The sequence below is a fragment of the Pelophylax lessonae genome, assembly GCF_965119305.1.
Source record: "Pelophylax lessonae genome assembly, chromosome: 4".
Lineage (NCBI taxonomy): Eukaryota > Metazoa > Chordata > Amphibia > Anura > Ranidae > Pelophylax > Pelophylax lessonae.
This window is the reverse complement of record NC_138771.1, coordinates 138,556,200-138,579,403: the sequence shown is the minus strand read 5'-3', so window position 1 is coordinate 138,579,403 and position 23,204 is coordinate 138,556,200. Positions and strand designations below refer to the sequence as shown.

General features: G+C 43.5%; 1 protein-coding gene across 1 annotated transcript in view; it reads right to left on the bottom strand.

Moving 5' to 3' along the window:
* Positions 1 to 18,804: 18,804 nt before the first annotated feature.
* CRABP1 (cellular retinoic acid binding protein 1) overlaps positions 18,805 to 23,204 on the bottom strand; it is a 36,233-nt gene continuing 31,833 nt past the window's right edge. The window contains exon 4 of the mRNA XM_082252669.1: positions 18,805 to 19,154. Coding sequence (XP_082108795.1) covers positions 19,104 to 19,154 — 51 coding nt within the window. The 3' untranslated portion in view covers positions 18,805 to 19,103. The remainder of the gene's footprint in view (positions 19,155 to 23,204) is intronic.

The window sequence follows — 23,204 nt, the reverse complement described above, 5'->3', positions numbered from 1 at the left end:
TGGGGTTCATCTCATACTTCTGAAGATTTGAGGGTGCTGCCTGTTCCAAACTCCTCCTACTCCTCATCCAGCCTTTTAGAGGTACAAACAATAGTAATTGGGGCCTAGCGTGGTTTTGTACGTGTGAGATAGATACACTTTTTTTGATCATATTTTCTATTCCGCTATTCAATAAAAACCTTTGGGGAACAGTTAAATTGCGGGATAGTCTGTGTTGGTAGGTGTGAGATCCACCTTTCCAAGTTTTTGGGGTTCATCTCATACTTCTGAAGATTTGAGGGTGCTGCCTGTTCCAAACTCCTCCTACTCCTCATCCAGCCTTTTAGGGGTACAAACAATAGTAATTGGGGCCTAGTGTGGTTCTGTACGTGTGAGATACATACACTTTTTTTGATCATATTTTCTATTCCGCTATTCAATAAAAACCTTTGGGGAACAGTTAAATTGCGGGATAGTCTGTGTTGGTAGGTGTGAGATCCACCTTTCCAAGTTTTTGGGGTTCATCTCATACTTCTGAAGATTTGAGGGTGCTGCCTGTTCCAAACTCCTCCTACTCCTCATCCAGCCTTTTAGGGGTACAAACAATAGTAATTGGGGCCTAGTGTGGTTTTGTACGTGTGAGATACATACACTTTTTTTGATCATATTTTCTATTCCGCTATTCAATAAAAACCTTTGGGTATCAATTAAATTGCGGGATAGTCTGTGTTGGTACGTGTGCGATACACCTTTCCAAGTTTTTGGGGTTCATCTCATACTTCTGAAGATTTGAGGGTGCTGCCTGTTCCAAACTCCTCCTACTCCTCATCCTGCCTTTAGGGGTACAAACAATAGTAATTGGGGCCTAGTGTGGTTCTGTACGTGTGAGATACATACACTTTTTTTGATCATATTTTCTATTCCGCTATTCAATAAAAACCTTTGGGTATCAATTAAATTGTGGGATAGTCTGTGTTGGTACGTGTGAGATACACCTTTCCAAGTTTTTGGGGTTCATCTCATACTTCTGAAGATTTGAGGGTGCTGCCTGTTCCAAACTCCTCCTACTCCTCATCCTGCCTTTAGGGGTACAAACAATAGTAATTGGGGCCTAGTGTGGTTCTGTACGTGTGAGATACATACACTTTTTTTGATCATATTTTCTATTCCGCTATTTAATCAAAACCTTTGGGTATAAACAATTAAATTGCGGGATAGTCTGTGTCGGTACGTGTGAGATACACCTTTCCAATTTTTGGGGCGCATCTCATACTGCCGAGGATTTGAGGGTGCTTCAGTCTGCCTCCTGCCTGTTCCGAACTCCTCATACTCCTCATCCTGCCTTTAGGGTACAAAAAATTGTAATCGGGGCCTAGATTGTGTTTGTACGTGTGAGATACACCGTTTTGTAAAATTTGTCCTATTCCGCTATTCAATATACACCCTGTTTGAGTGTAAAAAATAAATTGCGGGATAGTCTGTATCTGTACCTGTGAGATACACCTTTTTTAATTTGTTTGGCGCATCTCCTTCTACCGCCGAGGATTGCAGGGCCCTTCAGTTTGCCTCCTGTTCCCAACTCCTCCTACTCCTCTTCCTCATCCTGCCTTTAGGGTACAAAAAATTGTAATCGGGGCCTAGTCTGTGTTTGTACGTGTGAGATACACCGTATTATAACATTTTTCCTATTTCGCTATTCAATATACACCCTTTTGGAGTGTAAGAAAATTAAATTACGGCATAGTCTGTATCGGTACGTGTGAGATACACCTTTTAAATTTGTTTGGCGCATCTCCTTCCACCGCCAAGGATTGCAGGGCGCTTCAGTTTGCCTCCTGTTCCCAACTCCTCCTACTCCTCTTCCTCATCCTGTATTTGTACGTTTGAGATACACCGTTTTTTTATCCTTTTTCCTATTCCGCTATTCAATATACACCCTTTTGGGGTAAAAAACATTAAATTGCGGCATAGTTTGCATATTTGACTGTCAGATACACCCGTGCGATACTGTTGTTGTTTTGTTCCGCTATTCAATAAACACCTTTCTAGGGCAAGATCATAAATTACAGAAATATGAGGAGACCGTCAAATAGGGGCCGTGGCCTGGGTCGTGGTGCTGCTGGTAGAGCTCCTGTTGCAAGGAGAGGACGTGGTCGATCTGTGCCAGCTACACGCACAAGTGAAACACCTTCCTCAAGTGTGAGTAGGCGACAGAACCTGCAGCAGTATTTGGTAGGGCATAATGCGCCTCTAGACGTGATGAGGCCTGAAGAAGTACAGGCGATAGTAGATTGGGTTGCTGACAGTGCCTCCAGTTCCTTCACATTGTCTCCCACCCAGTCTACTGCAGAAAGGTCAGAGTTGGCACCTGCAGCCAATGTCCAACCGTCTTTCACCTCAACCCCTTGGAAATCAGGCAAGCAGTCTGAGCCCCAAGCCATACAGCAGTCTCTTCTTCTTTTTGAGGACTCTGTTAGCAGGGTTTCCCAGGGCCATCCACCTAGCCCTGCCCCAGAAGTGGAAGAGATTGAGTGCAGCGATGCCCAACCACTTATTTCTCAAGATGAGTACATGCAAGGACCATTGCAGCACATCTCCGATGATGACGAAACGCAGGTGCCAACTGCTGCGGCGTTCAGAATTGTGGAGACCGACAAGGAGGGCAGGGGTGAAGACTGGGTGGAAGATGATGTGGAGGACGATGAGGTCCTCGACCCCACATGGAATGAACGTCATGCAGGTGACCTGAGTAGTTTGGAGGAAGAGGCGGTGGTCGCACAGAGCCACCAGCACAGCAGAAGAGGGAGCATGGTGCAGAAGCGGAGCGGCCGTGCCCTATACACTACGCCCGCTACTGCCCAACGCAGCAAGGGAACGAGCGCACCAAAGTCAGCTCAAAGGAGTTCTCTAGCGTGGAAGTTCTTTAGAAAATGTGCTGATGACAGGACACAAGTGGTTTGCACCCTGTGCAATCAGAGCCTGAAGCGAGGCATAAACCTTCTCAACCTGAGCACAACCTGCATGATCAGGCATCTAAGTGCAAAGCACGAGCTGCAGTGGAGTAGACACCTTCAAAACCAAGAAACGGCTCTGGCTCATCCTGCTTCCTCTTCTGCTGCAGTCTCGGCCGCTCCAGCCACATCTGTAGTGATACTGGCACCTGCCACCCCGCAAACAGAGGATCTGTCAGCAACACCACCAGCTGGGTCACCAACCATCTCCACAATGTCCCGTGGAAGCGTTCAGCTTTCCATCTCCCAAACACTTGAGAGGAAGAGGAAGTACCCCCCTACCCACCCGCGATCCCTGGCCCTGAATGCCAGCATTTCAAAATTCTTGGCCTTTGAAATGCTGTCATTCCGTCTGGTGGAGATGCACAGTTTTAAAAACCTTATGTCGGTGGCTGTCCCACAGTACGTCGTGCCCAGCCGCCACTACTTTTCCAGGCAAGCCATCCCTTCCCTGCACAACCAAGTGGGGGAAAAAATCAGGTGTGCACTGTGGCAAGGTCCACCTAACTACCGATACATGGACCAGTAAGCACGGTCAGGGGCGTTATATCTCCCTAACGGCACACTGGGTAAATGCAGTGGCGGATGGACCTGAGGCGGATAGCAATTTGGCGCATGTCCTTCCACCACCGAGGATTGCAGGGCGCTTCAGTTTGCCTCCTGTTCCTAACTCCTCCTACTCCGCTTCCTCATCCTCTACCGCCTCCTCATCCAGACAGCGTAACACCTTCACCACCAACTTCAGCACGGCCAGGGGTAAACGACAGCAGGCAGTTTTAAAACTTGCCTGTTTGGGGGAAAAACAACACACCGCGCAGGAGTTGTGGAGGAGCATGGAACAGCAGACAAATGAGTGGTTGCTGCCAGCGAGCCTCAAGCCCGGCTTGGTGGTGTGCGATAACGGGCGAAATCTCATAGCAGCTCTGGGCCTAGCCGGTTTGACGCACATCCCTTGCCTGGCGCATGTGCTGAATTTGGTGGTGCAGAGGTTCCTTAAAAACTACCCCGATATGTCAGAGCTGCTGCAGAAAGTGCGGGCCGTCTGTGCGCACTTTCGGCGTTCTCACCCTGCTGCTGCTCGCCTGTCAGCGCTGCAGCGTAACTTCGGCCTTCCCGCTCACCGCCTCATATGTGACGTGCCCACAAGGTGGAACTCCACCTTGCACATGCTGCAAAGACTGTGCGAGCAGCAGCAGGCCATAGTGGAGTTTCAGCTGCAGCACGCACGCGTGAGTCGCTCTGCGGAACAGCACCACTTCACCACCAATAACTGGGCCTCCATGCGAGACCTGTGTGCCTTGTTGCGCTGTTTTGAGTACTCCACCAACATGGCCAGTGCCGATGACACCGTTGTCAGCTTAACTATCCCACTTCTATGCCTCCTTGAAAAAACAATTCGGGCGATGATGGAAGAGGATGTGGCACAGGATGAGGAGGAGGAGGAGGATGAAGAGGTAACATTTCCAAGGCTTTCAGGGCAGTCATTCACAAGGGGCTCCGAGGGTGGGTTCCTGCACACACAAACGCCAGGGACACAATTGTCCAGCAGGGGCACAGTTCTGGAGGATGAGGAGGAGGAGACGGAGGAGGAGATGGAACCATGTTCACAGCAGGGTGGCACCCAGGCCAGCTCATGGCCATCACTGGTGCGTGGCTGGGGGGATACAGAGGACAGGGACGATACACCTCCCACAGAGGACAGCCTTTCGTTGCCTCTGGGCAGCCTGGCACACATGAGCGATTACATGCTGCAGTGTCTCCACAACGACCGCCGAGTTGCCCACATTCTAACTTGTGCTGATTACTGGGTGGCCACGCTGCTGGATCCCCGTTACAAGGACAATGTACCGCCCTTAATTCACTCACTGGAGCACGCTCGCAAGATGCGTGAGTACAAGCGCACGCTGGTAGATGAGATGCTGCTGGCATTCCCACCTGACAGCGGGGCCACAGTGGAAGCACAAGGCAGAGGAGGAGGAGGAGGAAGAGGTCGCCAACGCAACCAGGGCACTGCCAGCACCTCAGAAGGCAGGGTTAGCATGGCCGAAATGTGGAAAAGCTTTGTCAGCACGCCACAACAAACAGCAGCACCAGCAGCTCATATGGAACGTCTTAGCAGGAGGCAGCATTTCACCAACATGGTGGAGCAGTATGTGTGCACACGCCTAGACATACTGAATGAGGGGTCTGCCCCTTCAACTTCTGGGTCTCCAAGTTGGGCACATGGCCTGAGCTTGCCCTTTACGCCTTGGAGGTGCTGGCGTTCCCTGCAGCCAGTGTATTATCTGAACGGGTATTTAGCACGGCTGGGGGCATTATCACAGACAAACGCAGCCGTCTGTCCAGAGACAATGTGGACAAGCTCACGTTCATTAAAATGAACCAGGCATGGATCCCACGGGACTTTTCCGTACCTTGTGCAGAATAGCGATGGATACCGACCTTACCCAGCCATTGTTCTATTTTTGCTCTTTCTCACTCTTTTGGGGTGTACCCTCATTTAAAATTTGTGAAAAGAAGCAGTGTTGGCTACCTCATCCTCCTCAGGGCCAGATTAACGTAGGGGCTATTGGAGCTGCAGCTCCAGGCCCCTACCTTTATATAGGCCCCGGGTTGGCCATATTCACTGTTACCGCTCTTCTGTCACTTGTAAACACAGAAGTCTGGCTTCTATGCTCGCTTCCCCAGGCAGCTCCCTCAGAACCTCCCCACACATCACGAAGGTCGGACAAGGAGGGACAGTTGCCGATGCATGGATGTGTTTATGGGCTTCAGAGACAGCATCCCATGTTGAATTAGGCATGCATGGCTGCACCCTTCCTCCTCTGGGTGCATGCCAAGGCACGGGCCTTAAGGCCCTTCAAAATCCTCAGCACCAAGCCCATGATGCTCTTAATCCGGCCTTGGTCCTCCTCCCCTGCCGCTACCACCTACACCGCCCATAGGTGTGCGCAGCCTATTGCATTAGGGTGTGCACCCCAAAGCTGAAATACACATGCATGTGTTTGCCTATATGTACATGGCCCCGATACATTACTCTCCCTGCTGGCAAAGAGAAATAGAGCAGAGCAGGTCCGAGGGAGATCTTTCCCATCTCCTCACTGGCAAACAGAGCGATAATGCTATGTGCCCTAGGTGATTAGGGTGTGCCCAGGCACATCCGGCACACCCTGTGCGCACGCCTATGAGACCGCCACATCCACCACCACCTCAACCTCCCTCCTACTCCATATGGGCCTCGTCCTTCAGAGATGAAGAACATTGTTTTATTTTTCTGTTTTTTTTTTTTGTTGTTTTAAGTTATTTCCCTATCCACATTTGTTTGCAGAGCACTTGCCATGCTCTTAACAACGTTTTGCTGCCATCTGCAGCACTCTAGCCCTTTCCATTGGTGTTTTAGAGCCATTTTAGTGCCTGAAAGTTCGGGTCCCCATTGACTTCAATGGGGTTCGGTGTCCGGGAAAAGTTCGGCAAAAGTCCGGGACACGGACCCGGACTTTTTTTTAAAGTTCGGCAGAACCCGCCGAACACGGACATCCAGATGTCCGCTCAACTCTATTCATATACTGTATTAGGTATTGTGTATACAGTGTTTTTCCTTTTGGTTTAACATTCACTGTTCACATCTAGTGCACCCATTTATTGATCATCACACATTTACTTTATCAAGGTTAAAGTTTCGGTTGCTGCTGGAGAATTTTTTGTTTGCACACCTTATTTTTCAACATTCTTGATCTTTGCTTCATAGTTAAAATACCACTCTTAAGAATCCTATTCACTCCCTTTTAAGTAGTTGTAAAGGTTTAAGGTTTTTCACCTGAATGCATTCTCTGCATTTGGGCAAACCACCTTCTGTAATGTTACTCCCCCCCCAACCCCCCTAAATACTTACCTGAGCCAGATCTTGATCCAGCGATGTTCTTGAGAGCCGTGGCTCTCTCAACCCTCTTCCTCTTGACATTGATAGCAGCGGGAGCCATTGATTGCTTGCTGTGCATGCGCAGGAGTGACATCATCCCATGTCGAAAGGTGCTAGCACCAGCAAGGGACAGGGCCACTGGAGGATAGGTAAGTATAAACTGCATTTAGTTCCATTTTCAGAAAAAGTTTTGGAAATTTGGACATTTTTGAGGGCTTTATGTTATACCTTGGAGTCTTTGGAATTTTGCTCTGTGGCTGTTCAGTGCAAAAAGTGGCATGTGTAGAAGGGTAAGAGAGGTGTATGGACAGAGAAAGAATAAGGGATGACATATCTATATTCATGTGTTTTAAGTAGATTTCACCTGTCTGGCAAGGCAGTAGACCTGACACTTTTACTCACCTAAATCCACTAGTCTTCTCTCTTTTTTTTTGCACAGAAGGCAGGGTCTATTATTCAGTGTCCACGTCACCAGCTGCATGCTGTATTGTGGACACTTCTTTTTGGCTGTCTAGTGCCGCAGTCCTCCAGTGATCAAGATAAGAGTCTGCAGACAATGACATCAGCATGAGGAACTATTGTGGACCAGCCAGTGTGGGCACATTTGCAGTGATGGTTACTGGTTCCCCGTACTTGAAAACTGTGCCAATGAAGGACCTGGGCTGTGGTCTTTGGTGAGTACATACACTCCATAAAGTATTTAAAGAACATGCTGAGTGAGTGAAAGCTTTGCCTGGAGATGGGTTTGGTATTACACTTGCAATCTGTCCCTCCTCCAACTCGGACTGAACAATTAAAGGAGAGGCAGCTTGCCAATGAGCTCAATTTGCTCTCTTCTCCTATCAGCATGTTCCTTGTTAGCACACGATAACTGCAGTACATCTGACAGGTTTCTTGTGCTGTGTCTTTTCCTAGTCTGAGCTCGGCTGTGCATGGATAGCAAGATGCAGATACCAGGTCAAATGAATTCAGAGCTGCATTAATGTGGGTCTTTTTAATCTGTCTGAAGCTTTAACTCTGGAATTGTGTCCATCTGACTTGAATATAAACTATTTCTACTAAATAAATGGAAAGATTGCCCATTGTTTTCAAATGTCACATTTATTTTTTTTTTTTTCATAATGTTAAAAGTAAACTAGTAAGGATTAATTGTACAGCATACTTGCACTGCAATGCAGTGTCTGTGCCTCCCCCTTGTTGCTCCACCACCACTGCTGACATCTTCTGTTGGTTTTCTTTTGAGTTCAGCAGCAACTGATGACATAACTCCTGCATATATGCTCTGTAGTTACATACCCTGGCATCTGTTGGGGGTGTACACTTCAGTTTGCATATCTGACTTTGCATGTGTCTTTTGCCCAAAAAAAACTCCACCTGCTTGCAGTTTTTTGTTATTGGACTTTTTTGGGTTACTTTTTTTCGTAAGGGGGGTAGCTGGTTAAAATAAAAATATGAGAATGACAAAAATCCAGTGAGCACCTAACGTCCTGTAGTGAGCTGACTACACAGTGCCTCTGCTGCACTAAAACCAGGGACCAAGGAGTGTTGTCAGACCTCCCCACAAGTTCTACCTTCAGGATTACAGAACACCTCCCAAACTCCAAAACTTAAGGGGGAGGTATTCTCTAGGCAGGGCTGACAACCCTGCATATAATTTCACTGCAGCAGTGGCAGAGTTGTTAGCTCAATCTCAAAGTTCATTTTACAGATACTGCGGGGCATGTTCACTGTGCATGCCCCGCAGTAAAAAAAAAAAAAGAGAAGAAACATTCTTCTTTGCAGAAGAAACATACAGTGCCTTGCGAAAGTATTCGGCCCCCTTGAACTTTGCGACCTTTTGCCATATTTCAGGCTTCAAACATAAAGATATAAAATTTTAATTTTTTGTGAAGAATCAACAACAAGTGGGACACAGTCATGAAGTGGAACTAAATTTATTGGATATTTCAAGCTTTGTTAACAAATAAAAAACTGAAAAATTGGGCGTGCAAAATTATTCAGCCCCTTTACTTTCAGTGAAGCAAACTCTCTCCAGAAGTTCAGTGAGGATCTCTGAATGATCCAATGTTGACCTAAATGACTAATGATGATAAATAGAATCCACCTGTGTGTAATCAAGTCTCCGTATAAATGCACCTGCACTGTGATAGTCTCAGAGGTCCGTTTAAAGTGCAGAGAGCATCATGAAGAACAAGGAACATACCAGGCAGGTCCGAGATACTGTTGTGGAGAAGTTTAAAGCCGGATTTGGATACAAAAAGATTTCCCAAGCTTTAAACATCCCAAGGAGCACTGTGCAAGCGATAATATTGAAATGGAAGGAGTATCAGACCACTGCAAATCTACGAAGACCTGGCCATCCCTCTAAACTTTCAGCTCATACAAGGAGAAGACTGATCAGAGATGCAGCCAAGAGGCTCATGATCACTCTGGATGAACTGCAGAGATCTACAGCTGAGGTGGGAGACTCTGTCCATAGGACAACAATCAGTCGCATACTGCACAAATCTGGCCTTTATGGAAGAGTGGCAAGAAGAAAGCCATTTCTTAAAGATATCCATAAAAAGTGTTGTTTAACCGCTTGCCGCCCGCCCGCCGTCATATGACGGCGGAGCGGTGCGACCATTATCCTGGGCCGCCGTCATATGACGGCGGCACTTTAAGCAGGGCAGGCGCGCGATGCACTGCCGGTGTCGGGGTGTCCCCGGGACACCCCCCGTCACCGGCAGGGGGGAAACAGCCAATGGGCGTGGCTGTTTCCCACGTGATCGGCTGTGTTCCAATGACACAGCCGATCACAATGGAGGCACCCGGGAGATGACCGCGCATGCGCGATCGAGAGCGCGCAGCGCGGTCATGTCAGTGGCACTGTGTTCCGTAGGAACACAGCTGTCACCGGCGGTAGGAAACAGTCACTGGCAGTGACTGTTTACTATGTGATCGGCTGTGAATCCATTCACAGCCGATCACAAAATGTAAACAAAGAGCAGTAACTCACTGTTACTAGCTCTTCTCTCCTCATACAGTTTCCAGTATGAGGGGAGAAGAGCTAGAAATAGTGAGTTACTGCTCTGTACATATGTAACAAAGTAAAATCACAAAAATAAATGTCCCCACACAGTCCTTAGCCCCCCCCAATGTCACCTGTCACCCAACAGTCACCTCATCAGTGCCCAGAAATTGACACCCATAACGTTCACATGTGAGCGCAGCGATCGCGGGCAGAATCACAGCGATTCTGCCCGCGATCCGTAAATCATTGCAAATCGAGGGATGCCTGTGCGTTGCCCCTGATTTGCAATAGCACCCCAAACGCTGTGCGATGTTGCCGCCATTTCCGCCTGCCGAATCGCGGTAACATCGCGCAAACATCGCATGACGCCCAAAAAAGGTACAAGAGTTTCTTTGGGGCGTCATGCGTTGTTTGCGCGATGTTACCGCGATTCGGCGGGCGGAAATCGCAGCAACATCGCACAGCGTTTGGGGTGCTATTGCAAATCACAGGCAACGCACATGCGCCCCGCGATTTGCAATGATTTCTGGATCTCGGGCAGAATCGCTGTGATTCTGCCCATGATCGCTGCGCTCACATGTGAACGTAGCCTAAAGTGCACCGGTCACCAGAGACTGCCATCAGTACCGCCGTGCACCATCGCCCGTCACCTGTCACCCATCAGTGACCATCGCCCGTCACCCCATCAATCACCGTCACCTGTCACCCCATCAGTCATTGTCATCTGTCACCCTATCAATCATCGTCACTTGACACCCCATCAGTGATCGTCACTTGTCACCCCATCAATCATTGTCACATGTCACCTCGTCAGTGATTGTCATCTGTCACCCCATCAATCATCGTCACTTGTCACCTCATCAATCATCGTCACCTGTCACCTCATCAATCATCATCACCTGTCACCTCATCAATCATCCTCACCTGTCACCCCATCAGTCATCGTCACCTGTCACCCCATCAGTCATCGTCACCTGTCACCCCATCAGTCATTGTCACCTGTCACCCCATCAGTCATCGTCACCTGTCACCCCATCAGTCATCGTCACCTGTTTGCCATATACATGCAATCACTTACTGACCGCCTAACGACTATATGCGTCGGGCATTAAAAGCTAAATACTGGGGTTATGGCAGCAGATAGCCCCCATAACCCTGGTATTTTTTGAAACGGCGGGCGGTCGGCTTTCAGATAAGGGTGGTCCCAGTGGCGGATTCGCCACGGAATTACCCTTACGGTGCAGGGGAAGAGGTGCCCCCCCCCCTCCTGCCGCGTCCCAGACGTTTTCCCAGCTTACCGGACCCGCCGGCAGCGGGGAAAACTATCCGGTCCCGGATCCTCAGAGACAGGAAGTCGAATGAGGGCAAGATGGCCCTCACTCGACTCTATGGTCTTGGAGGACCGGAGCTACGTCAAAAGACGTTGCCTAGCAACCGGTTTAAAGGGCCGCTTTTTTTTTTCTTTTTTTCTTTTCCTCTTTCAACAATTTATTTTTTTTATTTTTTAGTGTAGTTGTGAGGTGTGAGGTCTTTTTGACCCCAGATCTCACAATAAAGAGGACCTTTCATGCCTATTTCTATTACAAGGGATGTTTACATTCCTTGTAATAGGAATAAAAATGATCAAAACATTTTTTTTTTTTAAACTGTGTAAAAATAAAAAAATAATAAATAAAATAAATAGGAAAAAAAAAAAAATTAAAGCGCCCTGTCCCCGTTAGCTCGCGCGCAGAAGCAAACGCATACACAAGTCCCGCCCACATATGTAAACGGTGTTCAAACCATACATGTGAGGTATCGCCGCGATCCTTAGAGCGAGAGCAATAATTTGAGCCCTAGACCTCCTCTGTAACTCTAAGCTAGTAACCTGCAGAAATTTTTAAAATGTTGCCTATGGGGATTTTTAAGTACCAATGTTTGGCGCCATTCTGTGAGCATGCGCAATTTTGAAGCATGACATGTTGGGTATCTAATTACTCGGCGTAACATTATCTTTCACATTATGGAAAAAAATTGAGCTAAATTTACTGTTTTCTTATTTTTTAGTTCAAAAAAGTGAATTTTTTTCAAAAAAATCGCATTTGGAAGACTGCTGCGCAAATATGGTGTGATAAAAAATATTGCAACGATCTCCATTTTATTCTCTAGGGTCTCTGCTAAAAAAAATATATAATGTTTGGGGGTTCCAAGTAGTTTTCTAGCAAAAAAAATGATTTTAGCTTGTAAACACCAAGTGTCAAAAATAGGCCCAGTCTTAAAGTGGATAAATGGACAACTTTGTGTAAAGCGCTACTTGGATGTTAGGCCTATGTATGTGGCCAGGCTGTGAAAAAGTGTTACACATGTGGTATCGCCATAGTCAGGAGGAATAGCAGAATGTATTTTGGGGTGCAATTTTTGCTATGTACATGCTATGTGTTAGAAATATTGCATAAATGGACAGCTTTGTGTAAAAAAAATGTGTTTTCATTTTCTTTCCACATTTTCCAAAAACTTGTGGAAAAAATGACATATTCAAAAGACTCATTATGCCTCAAAAATTATACGTTGGGCTGTTTGCTTTCCAAAATGGGGTCATTTTATGGGAGTTTCCATTGTCCTGGTGTTCCAGGGCCTTCAAAAGTACGATAGGTTGTCAGGAAATTATATGTGTAATTTGTGCTCCTAGAATGCCGGACGCTGCTACTTGTATGTGGCCAGGCTGTGAAAAAGTCTCACACATGTGGTATCGCCATACTCAGGAGGAGTGGTAGAATGTGTTTTGGGGTGTAGTTGCAAGTATACATGTGCTGTGTGAGAGAAATAACCTGTTAATACGGCAATTTGTAAAAAAAAAAAAAAAAAAAAAAATCTTCATTTTGCAAAGCATTGTGGGTAAAAATTACAACTTCAAAAAACTCACCATGCCCCTTATTAAATACCTTGGAATGTCTACTTTCCAAAAAGGGGTCATTTGGGGGGTATTTGTACTTTCCTGACTTTTTAGTTTCTCAAGAAATTAGATAGGCCTTCAGTACATCAGGTGTGATCAAGTGTGATCAATTTTCAATGATTCGCACCATAGCTTGTGGACTCTATAACTTTCACAAAGACCAAATAATATACACTTACTTGGGTTATTTTTACCAAAGATAAGTAGCAGTATACATTTTGGCCAAAATTTGTGAAGAAAAATGACTAATTTGCAAAATTTTATGACAGAAACAAAGAAAAATGTGTTTTTTCACGATATTTTCAGTCTTTTTTTATTTATAGCACAAAAAATAAAAAACCCAGTATTGATCAAATACCATCAAAAGAAAGCTCTATTTGTGTGAAAAAAAGGACACAATTTTTGTATGGGTACAGTGTTGCATGACTAAGTAATTCTCAGTCAAAGTGTGAGAGCGCTGAAAGCTGAAAATCGGTCTGGGCAGGAAGGGGGTGAAAGTGCACTGTAGGCAAGTGGTTAAAGTTTGCCACAAGCCACCTGGGAGACACACCAAACATGTGGAAGAAGGTGCTCTGGTCAGATGAAACCAAAATCGAACTTTTTGGCAACAATGCAAAAAGTTATGTTTGGCGTAAAAGCAACACAGCTCATCACCCTGAACACACCATCCCCACTGTCAAACATGGTGGCGGCAGCATCATGGTTTGGGCCTGCTTTTCTTCAGCAGGGACAGGGAAGATGGTTAAAATTGATGGGAAGATGGATGGAGCCAAATACAGGACTATTCTGGAAGAAAACCTGATGGAGTCTGCAAAAGACCTGAGACTGGGACGGAGATTTGTCTTCCAACAAGACATGATCCAAAACATAATGCAAAATCTACAATGGAATGGTTCACAAATAAACATATCCAGGTGTTAAAATGGCCAAGTCAAAGTCCAGACCTGAATCCAATCGAGAATCTGTGGAAATAACTGAAAACTGCTGTTCACAAACACTCTTCATCCAACCTCACTGAGCTCAAGCTGTTTTGCAAGGAGGAATGGGCAAAAATTTCAGTCTCTCGATGTGCAAAACTGATAGAGACATACCCCAAGCGACTTACAGCTGTAATCGCAGCAAAAGGTGGCGCTACAAAATATTAACTTAAGGGGGCTGAATAATTTTGCACGCCCAATTTTTCAGTTTTTTATTTGTTAAAAAAGTTTGAAATATCCAATAAATTTCATTCCACTTCATGATTGTGTCCCACTTGTTGTTGATTTTTCACTAAAAATTACAGTTTTATATCTTTATGTTTGAAGCCTGAAAGTTCAAGGGGGCCAAATACTTTTGCAAGGCACTGTACAAAGTCTATTCTCACAAAAAACTCTACTTGCTAGAAAATATTTTTATACTATAGTACTGTCTCCTCAACCTGGACAAAGACAGCAAAAGAAATGTCTCATCCACATTTCATTCTAAACTTACAAAAAAAGCTGTTGCAAACACATGGTTTTGTCTTATACTAATTGAACATATTTACAGTGTTATTTTAAACATAGTTGTATGAATTCTCCTCCTTGATCATTTAAATAGTAGCATATATCTAGGTAACATCTGTATTAGAATGACAAGGTTGTAATCCTTTTGTCAGTTTCCAATTTATGGGGCAGACATGTGTTGCTTCTTAGAAAATATAACAAAATATTTTTTTTATTGAAATAACTTTATTAAATCACAGAGTAACAAGAGCAGATGTATAATGAGACACTGATCAAAGGCACAGTACACAATACAAAGAACATTGTTCAAGGTATGATTATTGAAGGGAGTGGTGCTTTGTAGTGTATTCCAGTCCCCTTTAGTAATAAGGTATAAATGACAGACTGCGTCCTTATGAAATGCAGCCTTGGTTTAGAAGTTCCATTAAAAAAAAAAAAAATCTTAAACAAAAAAATAGAAAAAACACTGCGCTTAAGTCAAAAAGGTAGGAATAAGCAGCCAGCACTAGAAGTCAAATACAAAACTCCAAAACAGATCATATATACATTGGTGCAGCGCTGAAGTTGATAATCTAAATAAAAGTCATTCATTGAAATGGCAATACAGAATTGATAGAATAAATGGATGTCCATAAAGTAAGAAGTGAGTGAAAAGAAATGAATCTTTATCCAAATCCCGTGTAGTAGGTACAAAGAAAGTGATATAAATTTAAGAGGAAAGGTCCAACTCCACACCCGCATTGTTTGTTGCAAACTGCTTACCGAATGTATTTGACCACTGAGTTACAGGTGGTCATGTAGGGAGCGAGGAAAGTAAGGTCGCCCTCAAACCGTATACACAATCTCTCCACTTTGGGCCCTTTCACACGGGCTTTCCGATCAGGTCCGCCTGTAAGTTTTTCAGATGGACCTGATCGGATGCTCCATGCATCCCTATGGAGCAGTGGATGTCAGCGGTGACATGAAACCCTATTTTCCATCCGTCTGGAGGATTGGATCGGATCGGATAGGATCAGATGAAAATGGACAGGCGGTCCGTTTTCATCCGATCTCCCCATAGAGGAGAGCAAGGATCTGACAGGTCTGTCTCTGCAAAGTAAGCGGAGACGGACCTGTCATGCCACTGCTCAGCAAGGATTGGCGGATCGATCCCCCGCTGAGAAAAACAGAGTACGCTGAGTGGAAAGCCCATGTGAAAGGACCCTTATACTCCTCCTCTAATTACTCTTATGTTCAGTCTTAAACAGTGTTGCCATAGTTCAGCCTTATTGGTCACCTCAGCAGCTACAATATAAATGCTTATACAGCTAATGACATTGTGCACAGCTCTCTCTCAAACTCTCCTGAGAGTTTGCCAGCAAGGGAGGAGGGATTGACTCATCCCTTTCAGATAAGAAAAAGGAAGTGGGCTTTATAAGCGTTTATATTGTAGCTGGTGAGGTGACCATAAAGGCTGAACTATGGCAACACTGTTTGAGACTGAACAGAAGAGTAATTAGAGGAGGAGTATAAGTGGAGAGATCATGTATACGGTTTGAAGGAGACCTTACTTTCCTCGTGCCCTACTTGACCACCTGTAACTCAGTGGTCAATTACATCTGGTAAGCAGATGAAGACCTTTCCTCTTCAATTAATATCATTTTCTCTGTACCTACCACACAGGATTTGGATAAAGATTAATTTCACTTCTTTTTTTATGGACATTCATTTATTCTATCAATTCTGTATTGACATTGCAATGAATGACTTTTATTTATTATCAACTTTAGAGCTGCACCAATGTATATATATATAAAAAAAAAAATAATAATCTTACTCCTCGCGTCACATGTAACAGGCATTTTTGTTATTTATGGTTCTGACATCTTTATCACCTCCACAATGTTGGTAAACTGGCATACCTGTGTAAAGGTTTCATTATTCATTACTGAACATAACATTCACTACCTTCACTTGGAGCTTATTTTAGTTTAGGGTAAAAGCAATAGACTATAAAAATGTTTGGAATTATGCTAGGGTTTTTTTCAAACCCAGAAAAGAATATTGTCCATACTCTATAGGCATCAAACTGATCATCAGGTTCTGGATATGCATTATTTTTTTAATATAGTGCCATATGTATGTTATTCTTCCTTAATAGTGGGCTTGTTCCAAAGAAAACCACTTTGTTGGAGAATGCAGTGCTACATGCACATTTTGTTTTCCCCACATGCATACTTTTTTTTCTCCAATAATAGTTTTGAATAGAGAAACTGCAAGAGACAAGATTGTTCACAGCAACAGTGTTTCCTGTGAAATTTATGAAGATTGTAGTGAAAACTATTTCTTAAAAGCAATGCACAACTTGGCATTTTGTAAGCCCACACTGTGATCTCTGTGTTCAGTGTGATAATGTCAACCAGCAGATGAATTTACAGCCACCAGTCTTGTAGGGTGCCATGTATATTGCTAACACATTTGCAATGTTTGGACTTCCCAGAATACATTGCAGGGCAGCAGTGCCAACTGCAAGCCTCCAAACAGTAGAATTTGTAAGCCATTGGGGTTGATTTGCTAAAACTGGAGACTGAAAAATCTGGTGCAGCTGTGCATGGTAGCCAATCAACTTCTAACTTCTGCGTGTTCAATTAGGCCTCGACAAAGAAACCTGGAGGATGATTGTTTTTTTTTTTTTTTCACAGACATGCACCAGATTTTGCACTACCCAGCGTTAGTAAATCAACCCCATTGAGTCTATTCCTTAAACCAACACTCCAGTCCAACTCCTGGAATCCATATCTGATTATTCCCATTGAAAGGCCTATCATTTCAACATTGAGTCTTAATAAAGCACCGCAGAGATACAAAAAAAAAAAAAAAAACAGATCTCCCACTGCACCAGCTGTCTGGTTGTGAGTATAGGACACTGATTAATTTATGTGACTCTTGGAAAATGGGGTGAACTACCTCTAGGCTGTCAGATAAACACACATTTGAAATACATATAGAGGAACTTTGTTACCTACAAGTAGAAATATAGGTCATATCTCAGGTCTACTGCTCAATCCAAGATTTTGTGCTGGAGGCCGGTGCACAGGCTGGGATGTTCTGTTCCCAATTCTGTCAGTCCATACTAAAAAATGCCAGCAACTAGGTATACCTCTCTATTAGAAATGTATTTGTTACATGTAAATAGACACAGGGTTTAAAATGCTAATGTGTTTCGACTAATATGAAGAAGGTGGTATTAGCCGAAACGCGTTCGAATTTTACACTCTGTGTCCATTTACATGTAGCAAATAAAGTTCCAATAGAGGAGTTTACTGAGTTGCCGGCATTTTTCACTATGAACTTTGTTACACGTCTTTGGATTTTTTAACTTCTTTGCACCCAGTTGACCTTTACTGCAACAGCACATTTAGACAATAAACTATTCCCACCACTGTCCTCCTGGCTGAAGATTGCCAGTTAAGCATACAGGTTATCCCTCTTCCTACCTGTTCTCCATCTGTCAGTATGATTGGCTTCTAGTGCTGAACCTTCCTCCAACAATGTAAGTGCTGTTGTACAGAGGATTACAGAATGACATGAAAACAGATCCAGGCACTTATAGTAGTTGTATTTTAAAATACCTTTAACTATTTTTATTGAATACATAATTGTAATGAGTGGTGTTTATATCAGCATGAAGTTCAGCCTTAATAAAGGTTTAATTGTGAGCCCTTCATGTGAGTGCCTGACTTATTATTAACCTTAAAAACTTCAGCCACGTCTAAAATTGTGGATACACTCTATAGTGAAGGTTGTCCAAAGACCTTTCTGGGCAAATGCAAGGCAACATATTTTAAAAGAATAAAATGCATATCCAGATTCTGGTGAAATATTTTCCTATAACATGAAACAATACCTTGTTTTATAACATAATCCAGAAATAGAAAAAAGTCCAAACAGATCTTGTAGACTTTGCATGTAATTATCTATATGTGTGTTTCCTGTATCTTCATTCTTTTGCCAATATGGTAGCATTAGAATTACTTTTTCTGAGGAAAGTTTGAATATTTCCTTGCCAATATGAAAAGATGCCTACAATTATGAAAATATGCATATCTAAAAAAAATACTCTAAAGTGGGAAATCATAATACATGTTAAATTATCACCATACCACAACCCGTAATCCTGTTGCAACAGAGAGGACAGAGCTGTGAATTAGTCCAAAAGCTATTTTATACCTGGAGGTTTGGACACACATAAATATATTATTAAGGCATAAGTCACTATGTAAACAGCAGAAATGGCTGCTTTTCTACTTGGCACAACAAATTTAGGTTTGGTGCAATCTCAAAGGTGCTAAATTTTTGTTTGGAATTTGTTAATTTGCTCTGGGTGTCGGGGATGTATAGTTTAACTTATTAATGTATCAATTTAGTTGCCTGTTATTTCTAGAGTTTCTAACGAAATCTACTAAAGAAAAAGGCTGTCCACAAAGTTCAGTAGACTATTTATTGTTTGATCAGCAGTAAAATGTAGTGACATAGTTGCATGGCAATATGTACTGAAATAGCACCAATGCACTCTGAGCTTATAACCATCATTGGCAATTCATGCCGCGTGAGCTTTGGGCACTACTACTATAAAACACTGCATTTTGTAAGAGCGCAGTCTGATTCTACTAGTGAATGACAACACTATTTCAACCTTAAAGTATACAACAGATGAGCTGGTGTAGCAGGATCCTTACATAACTGATGGGTATAGAACGGTTCTGAGAGCCTGTATGACTTGTATTCATGCTCTCACATATATCCGTGTACAGACCACATCATCTGCCCCAAAAACCTGGAAAAAAGTATGCAAAATTAGGACCAGGACAAATTTTTTTTTAACATTTTCACTACCCTTTACAAACGTCCGATATTATAGATTTATTGAATTATTATATTTGCATATATCTATATCTATCTATATCTATCTATATCTATATATATATATATATATATATATATATATATATACACAAATATAGAAACAGCAAATATACACAAATATGATTGTGGCTTACAGCTAGTGAAAACCCAAAATTCAATATCTTAGAAAATGAGAGTATTATATAAGACCAATAAAAAATAAAAAGGATTTTTAATACGGAAATGTTGGCTTACTGAAAAGTATGTCCATGTACAGTATAGTATGCACTCAATACTTGGTTGGGGCTCCTTTTGCATGAATTACTGCATCAATGCGGCATGGCATAGAGGCGATCAGCCTGTGACACTGTTGAGGTGTTATGTAAGCCCAGGTTGCTTAGCGGCCTTCAGCTCGTCTGTATTGTTGGGTCTGGTGTCTCTTATCTTCCTCTTGACAAAAACCCACAGATTTTCTATGAGATTTAGGTCAGGCGAGTTTGCTAGCCAATCAAGCACAGTGATACCATGATCATTAAACCACATTAAACCAAGTATTGGTACTTTTGGCAGTGTGGGCAGGTGCCAAGTCCTACTGGAAAATGAAATCAGCATCTCCATAAAGCTGGTCAGAAGTGCCACAGGCTGATTGCCTTCATGTTCATGCCCCAGTGCATTGATGCAGTAATTCGTGCAAAAGAAGCGCCGACCAAGTATTAAGTGCATACTATCCTGTACATGAACATACTTTTCTGTAAGCCAACATTCCTGTATTAAAAATCCTTTTTTTTTTTTTTTTATTGATCTTGTGTAATATTCTAATTTTCTGGGATTCTGAATTTTGGGTTTTCATTAGCTTTAAGCCATAATCATCCAAATTAAAATAAAGAAATGCTTAAAATGTATCACTCTGAGTGTAACACATCTATATAAATTATATGAGATTTCCTCTCACTTCCTGTTGTCTGCCTCCGTTTGTAAGTAGGAGTCGTTTGCAAGTCAGATGTAATGGCACTCACGGACTGCCTTTATGTGTATATACACTAAATATATATACACTATCTCACAAAAGTGAGTACACTCCTCACATTTTTGTAAATATTTTATATCTTTTCATGTGACAACACTAAAGAAATTACACTTTGCTACAATGTAAAGTAGTGAGTGTACAGTTTATATAACAGTGTAAATTTGCTGTCCCCACAAAATAACTCAACACACAGCTGTTAATGTTTAAACTGCTGGCAACAAAAGTGAGAACACCCCTAAAAGAAGATGTCCAAATTGGGCCCAAAGGGTCAATATTTTATGTGTCCACCATTATTTTCCAGCACTGCCTTAACCCTCTTGGGCATGGAGTTCACCAGAGCTTCACAGGTTGCCACTGGAGTCCTCTTCCACTCCTTCATGACGACATCACGGAGCTGGTGGATGTTAGAGACCTTGCGCTCTTCCACCTTCCGTTTGCGGATGCCCCACAGATGCTTAATAGGGTTTAGGTCTGGAGACGTGCTTGGCCAGTCCATCATCTTTACTCTCAGCTTCTTTAGCAAGGCAGTGGTCGTCTTAGAGGTGTGTTTGGGGTCGTCATGTTGTAATACTGCCCTGTGGCCCAGTCTCTGAAGGGAGGGGATCATGCCCTTTAGTATGTCACAGTACATGTTGGCATTCATGGTTCCCTCAATGAACTGTAGCTCTCCAGTGCCGGCAGCACTCATGCAGCCCCAGACCATGACGCTCCCACCACCATGCTTGATTGTAGGCAAGACAGACTTGTCTTTGTACTCCTCACCTGGTTGCCGCCACACATGCTTGACACCATCTGAATCAAATAAGTTTATCTTGGTCTCATCAGACCACAGTAATCCATGTCCTTAGTCTGCATGTCTTCAGCAAATTGTTTGTGGGCTTTCTTGTGCATCATCTTTAGAGGGGGCTTCCTTCTGGGACGACAGCCATGCAGACCAATTTGATGCAGTGTGGGGCATATGGTCTGAGCACTGACAGGCTGACCCCCCACCCCTTCAACGTCTGCAGCAATGCTGGCAGCACTCATATAACTATTTGCCAAAGACAACCTCTTGATATGACGCTGAGCACATGCACTCAACTTCTTAGGTTGACCATGGCGAGGCCTGTTCTGAGTGGAACCTGTTTGTCATACTGATGGTGAGAAACTATTCTAATGTGAACTTTTACTTTGTTTTCAATTAAATGGGGCAGAAAAAGCCCCAATACCGACATTTTCTGCCCACTTTTATTGAAAACAAAGTAAACGTTAACATTAGAATAGTTTTGCAGGGGTTCTCACCACCAATGTGACAAGTAGTACTCAACCTCGGGGCTCTTTTTTGTAGTATTTCTGCTTAGGCTTCCTGCCTTGTTCCTCCAGACCGTCGAACACACAGTCCCTGTGCTTGTGCACCAAACGCTGTACTTCCATCAGCTCTGACTGTTTCTCCTGCAGCTCCCTTTTACTGACTGACCCCCTCAGGAGGGTGGGGCCACTCACCTCTAATCCTGGTTCCCAATATAACCCCAGCACACACCTGGCTCATTAGAGTGCCTGTTTTCTGCAAAACCTGGTCCAAACTGTCAAAATAAAATGTGGCACGGACTTTCCTCTGTACACCATAACATTGAACTTTGCCCATTCCAACTTGATAAAAAATAATGTTTTTTAGGGAGGAACATACATTCCACATTAATAACTATGCTACCAAAATTAGTGTGTGCTGTAAATTGCCTCCACAATTGCTCCTTTTTCTTCTTGCCAGAGGCTGCCATTTTGCTGAAACCCAGAGCCCCTGAACAACAGTAAATCTTTAGGCTGTCAGCAGATCAGCCTTTGCAAAATTGGCACAGCGCCTAAAAATTGAGAGCAACTGAGCATGTGCAGAGCAGGGTGAGACAGCGTATTACTGTATTTTACACAGTATAAGCACTTATATTTCATGCTTTACTCTGCTATACCTGTAAAAAGTGCCAACCCGAAGTGATCTAGCAGGGCTTCATTTTCTGACTAAAATTCCACTTTAAGAAGACATTAATGAGAAAACATAATCCTGTTTTTGCACATTCCCCAGCTCCCACAGAACAATAGTGAATTATATTATATAGTCTTTGCAAATGACACCAAGCTTTGCAGTGGAAAAAACTTCCTTACAGGATGTCTCCAACTTACAAGCTGACCTCAATGCACTGTTTCATTGGTCAACTATGTGGCAAATGAGGTTTAATGTTAATAATGTAAAGTTATGCACTTTGGGGCTAAGAATATGCATGCATCATACATACTAGGGGGAAAAGAACTGGGGGAATCCATAGCGGAGAAGGATCTGGGTGTTCTGGTAGATCCTAAGCTTAATAATAGCATGCAATGCCAAGCTGCGGCTCCAAAGCAAGCAAAGTCCTTTCTTGTATTAACAGATTCATGGACTCCAGAGAGAGAGATATCATTTTGCCCCTGTACAAATCATTAGTAATACCTTATCTGGAATATGCAGTTCAGTTTTGGGCACCAGTTCTTAAAAAGGATGTCGGGGAACTGGAGAAACTGCAGAGAAGGGCAACCAAACTGAGCCATGGAGGACCTCAGCTATGAGAAAAGATTAGAGGAACTGAATTTATTCTCTCTTGAGAAGAGGAGATTAAGGGGGAATATGATCAACATGTATAAATACATAAGGGGTCCATATAGTGAACTTGGTGTTGAGTTTTTCACTTTAAGGTCAACACAGAGGACAAGGGGGCACTCTTTACGTCTAGAGGAAAACCGATTTTGTCTCCAAATACGGAAAGGTTTCTTCACTGTAAGAGCTCCAGAGGTGGTTCTGGCCAGCTCACCAAATTGCTTTAAAAAAAAGGCCTGGATTCTTTCCTGGTTGTATATAATTGATGGGTACTAATATTAATAGGTAAAGTTGATCCAGGAAATATCTGATTGCCTTTCGGGGGATCAGGAAGGGATTTTTTTTCCCCTGCT